This window comes from Trichechus manatus, unplaced genomic scaffold, assembly GCF_000243295.1.
Source record: "Trichechus manatus latirostris isolate Lorelei unplaced genomic scaffold, TriManLat1.0 scaffold00039, whole genome shotgun sequence".
NCBI lineage: Eukaryota > Metazoa > Chordata > Mammalia > Sirenia > Trichechidae > Trichechus > Trichechus manatus.
Genome location: NW_004443975.1, coordinates 6,060,788 through 6,065,992, shown reverse-complemented (window position 1 = coordinate 6,065,992; position 5,205 = coordinate 6,060,788). Strand labels below are relative to the sequence as shown.

The following is a 5,205-nucleotide window of genomic DNA, read 5'->3' as shown; positions in this document are numbered from 1 at the left end:
CTTAAGCCCACTGCAATCTGAATCCAAGATATTAGGGCTATTTTTAGGGTTCCGAAGCAGTGGATCATTGGCAAAGAGGCCTGGAGTAAGGTCCTGAAATCTGTTTTTTTTTTAAACAAACTCTCCAGGTGATTCTCATCAACAACCAAGTTTGACAATTACCATCTGGACCCTCCAAGAAGTGGATTGATTCAAGGTGATTTGCATCTTACTGAAGAAGGAAACCAGTGGCCTGGAAAGGAATTCTGCATGCAGTGCTACTGGGAATTGATTTTGGTACATATGTTTCTTAGAGCAGTTTGTTATTCTCAGTCTTTCATACCCCTACTAATCTCCTGGAGCATTTGTTAAAATGTAGATTCTGATTCAGCAGGTCTGAGATGCTACTCGAGAACCTGAGATTCTGCATTTTTAACAAGTTCCCAGGTGATACCAGTGCTGATCCTTAGAACATATTCTGAGTAACAAGGATGTAGAACATTCCAGAAATAGGATGGTACAAGCTGTATATATCAGATAGTGTCTGTGTCAGCTAGAAAAGGAATTTTGGGAGCAAAGATGTCAGGAAATGCAAAATTCCTTACAGAATAAGACAGGAACATCTAATTATCAATCCAGCAACTGATTATTACAACTCAAGAGATTACTAGAATGGCAGATCATAGAGTACAGCTTTTTTGGATGAGAGCAAGTCATTGCATAAGCAGACTCAGATGAGAGCCAGTGCTCCCCTACTCTCACCCTTACTCCTAAACAAAGGAAAAGAATTACAAAAAATTGGTGTCTCCATTATACATTTAACCTCAGTTAAACAAGTTTATGTACGTTGAACTTGATTCTCCACTTGTAGCAGAGCTGTGGCAAATGGATGACACAAAATCCAATGTGCTGAAATAAGGGAATCTGATACTTACATGTGAAGGTATGTTGCAGGACTATTCACAATCGCCAAAAGGAGGAAACACCCCAAGTGTCCATCAACAGATGGATGGGTAAACAAAATGTGGTATATACATACAATGGGATATTATTCAGCCATAAAGTCCTGATACATGCTACAACATGGATGAATTTTGAAAACATTATGCTAAGTGAAATAAACCAGACAGAAAAGGTTACATAGTGTATGAATTGGAAATTTATATGGAATATGTAGAATAGGCAAATTCATAGAGCTAGAAAGTGGATTAGAGGTGACCAGGAACTGGGAGTAGGAAAGGAAGGGGAGTTACTGCTTAATGGGCACAGAGTTTCTGTTTGGAGTGATGATAAAGTTAGTGGTGATGGTTGTACAACATTGTGAATGGAATTAATGACACTGAATTGTACACTTAAAAATTGTTAAAATAGCAAATTTTATATATTTTTGCACAATTAAAAAAAAAGTCCTATGTGCTTCACTGTGAACCATACTAAGATCAACAAAATTCACAGCTTGGGATTCTCTAAAAAAACCAAACCCATTGCCGAGCCGATCCCAACTCATAATCACTACAGGACAGAGTAGAACTGCTCCATAGCATTTCCAAGGAATGGCTGGTGGATTTGAACTGCCAATCTTTCGGTTAGCAGCCGAGCTCTTAACCATTGCACCACCAGGACTCCTGGGATTCTCTGGAGGAAGCAAAATTATAACTGGTGTGTGTAAGATGGGAAACAGAGGTGTTTCTCTTCATTTCTCTAGGAATGAGTTGCAGACTGAAGAGCTGAGAGAGGTAATGGGGACAGATGTAAACTGACTCTATTAAGAGGGGGAGTAGAGAAATACGCTGGTAATAAAGAAAGGTATTAATTCTTTTAGTATGATTCAAGTATATATTTGACTCAGCAAAAAGTTGAAACCAACTGAAACTGGACAATGTCAGTTCAATTTTGGATTTCATTATGGACACGTCAGTCATTAGACTCATATTGCTGATAATAATTACCACTTTGTTACCACTTGCTTTAAAACTTAAAACTTAAAAGTCAAATAGAAATAAACTTGCCCTTTAACAGCAATGTATTTCTTGGAATTACAGCCGACTGCTACTTGGACTACCTAAAATAAAGTAATATGAATGGTAAGTTCAGTGGTTCTGATTCATGTGATCTCAAATATTACTGAAGCTAAAACCAATTGCATTTTAGATTTGAAATAATAACCTTTTAAATACAGGGTTTGGTTATTTTGCTCTGTGCTGTCTCCCTCCTTCTTCTTTGGTCACTTTTTTCTCTTTCTTTTCTTCCTTTTGTTCTTACTGTTCACGGGCCTAACGAACGGTTGATTCTCTGCTTTCCTACATCATTATTCAGAGAACCAGTCCAATGTTACCTTTCACCGTCATCTCTACAATCATCACTATTAACTCTGTTCTTCCAGCCTACACCTCTGACTCAGCAAGCGCGTTTCTACTTGTGTGTTCACTTAATCTCAAAGTCATGATGACCTAAACTCCAGTTGGCATATTGCCTTGGCCTTCAGGCTGGACGTTTTCTGTATGGTATATACACACAGTGGAATATTATTCAGCCATAAAGTCCTGATACTTGCTACAACATGGATGAACTTTGAAAACATTATGCTAAGTGAAATAAACCTTTGACTTCTCTTTAACCAGAGTTCTGGTTCTCCCTTGACTGGGATGCCTATTTCTATTTCTACCGGGCTCTGGGACACCTTACTCACTGCTGTCTACTCCTACCTCTCCTCCATGCTTTCTAAGTGGTGTCTGGACACCTGCATTCTGCTTTAAACATGACACTGTATGTTGCATATTTCCACAAGGTGAACCTGGGAAAAGCCCTGTTACTTGCTTCCATTTAAGAGGGACTCGGGAGTCAGAAGGATGGAGATAGGGAGTGATGGTCAGCCAAGTTTAGTGGATTTAAAGAGCCATTCTACTAAACCGAGACCTTTTAAACTTCATTTAGAAGACAGGTTCCACAGCACAAGCTCATAGATTTTGTTTCCTGAATCACCTGATTTCACTATAGGACTTGAGTTTGATCTTTCAACACCTCTACCCACAGTCCTTCCTGCCCATTATCATCAAATCTTTGCCTTCCCATTAAACGTGTTCAGAAACATGGGCTTGTTGTTTATCTTTATTAAGCTATCCATATACTATAAATGGTTGGCTGAAGTCTTCAAATCTATTGCGTAGTCAGGACCCACCATCACTTGATAGTCTTATTTGTAACATCCCTTCTCTTTCAGGTCCTAGTTGACAGAAATTACCATGGCCTCAGAATCAACAACCATGGCTAGTTTTAAAAATATGAGCTAACCTGTAGGTGGATCTTAAAACAGAGCTGTAGTACAGAGTGTGGGAAGCATCAATAAGCCTGTTTTCTAGGGTGCCCATTGCAGTAGGGTTGACATGTGTTTTCCAGGCCTGGACACCTAACTAGATAGCTTGTGATGTTTGGTCTAAATGAAAACAATAAGTGCACTGGCTTTCTTTATGAAATACCATTCTCTTTGGTGCGAAACAGGGTAGACTGATCCTGCCTTAGCTCAGAGTAAGACATTGCAAATTCCCTCTGACTAGGACAAGACAGCTGGGGCAGGAATTCTAAAGGGCCTCGACGTGGACATTTTGGTAGATAGTACCTTAGACAGAGTTGTAGTCATCCCTCCCTGGGAACATTCATCTTGGAAGGAATTATTAATGCCTTCTGGGGACCATTGTACCAGGATGGCTTCACTGCTTTCCTGCTTCTTGGTGCATGGTTTAAAACTGAGCTCTAGCCCTGTTGGAGCTGCAAGTTCTATTTGCTGCTCTGCTGCAGACTATTAGGAGTGACACAGATGACAAGCTCCCATTCAAATGGCTCAGTCCATAGTCCATTTGGTCAGCAAGTTTTACAAGGGCTTAACTTCACTGGGCAGCATTTTGTTCCATTGCGCATGGAGTTGCCATGAGTTGGGGGCTGACTCAACAGCAGCTAACAATAACAACTTCATTCAACTGGCGGAGACGTCTGTGAGCCGTGGTTACAAGTACATGCAGAGCTGGGCCCTGTGTCTCTATAATATTTGTCTGTGAAACTGATGCCATGCTTGCTTGTGGGTAGAGTTGCACAGAGAAGGGTCCCTGTGGTGGAGAGCAAATCTTGTAGCTGTGCACAGGTTTTGATTTTTTTGTATGGCTAGAGAACCTACCTCTACAAGAACACATTTCCATATTGTATCGTCTAAAGGACCATTGCATATTCTACATTCCATTTCAGTGGGTGGGGCAGTACATACTACCTGGGGCAGGAATTCGGAGAAATGAGGATTTGGTTTCTTGCTTTATAAACAGATTAATCTGGGTGGGTTGCATGGTAGACAGATAGGGGATTTGTTGACATGCAACTGCAGGCAATTTCCTGGGGAAGCACTTTGTGCTTGAGGAAAGATTATGTCTGCCTCTTTTCAGAAAAAACCAGTTGCTGTTGAGTCACTACCAACTCATGGTGACCCTGTGTGTGTCAGAGTAGAACTGTGCTCCATGGGGTTTTCAATGGCTGATTTTTCCGAAGTAGATCACCGGGCTTTTCTTCTGAGGTGCCTCTGGGTAGAGTCAAACCACCAACCTTTCACTTAGCAGCCATGCTCTTTAACTGTTTGTACCACCCAGGGACTCCCTCAGTTCAAGGGTCCCTCTAAAAGGGAACCTTGAGCCCTGGTAGGAACAGGTTCCTTGTACTGGGGTCCTGAAGGGCAGGGGCCATGTTTTATTTAACTTTGTATTCCCCATGTATAGCATGATGCTTGCCATACAAAAAAAATGCATAAAAACCAAACTCGTTGGCATTGAGTCGATTCCGATTCATAGCACCCCTGTAGGACAAAGTAGAACTGCTCCATAAGGTTTCCAAGTAGCGGCTGGTGGATTAGAACTGCTGAACTCTTAACCACTGCACCACCAGGGCTCCACCTGCCTTAGTAGGTGCTAAATGTATGCTTAATTGAGTGTTAGTTAGGCTGAGAAGGGATAAAGAGAGAAGGCATCCCCAAGTGTGGAACATAGACTCAAAGGATGTTATTTTTGTTAAGAATATTGTTTAATTTCATAATACTTGCAGTTACCTGAATATTCCACTGCTACTTCATTCCTCTGTACTTTGCATATGCCTTTTCCTGGAATTCCCTTTGCACCTGCCTACTGAATTTCTATTTATTCTTCAGTAGTCATTTTATGTATCACCTTCTTTTCATCTTTTCCTTCCTAATCA

General features: G+C 40.9%; 1 protein-coding gene across 1 annotated transcript in view; it reads right to left on the bottom strand.

The window, feature by feature from the left end:
* CATSPERE (catsper channel auxiliary subunit epsilon) overlaps positions 1 to 5,205 on the bottom strand; it is a 169,773-nt gene that overhangs the window by 77,158 nt on the left and 87,410 nt on the right. The window contains exon 14 of the mRNA XM_012555409.1: positions 1,985 to 2,037. Within this exon, the coding sequence (XP_012410863.1) occupies positions 1,985 to 2,037 (53 nt within the window). The remainder of the gene's footprint in view (positions 1 to 1,984; positions 2,038 to 5,205) is intronic.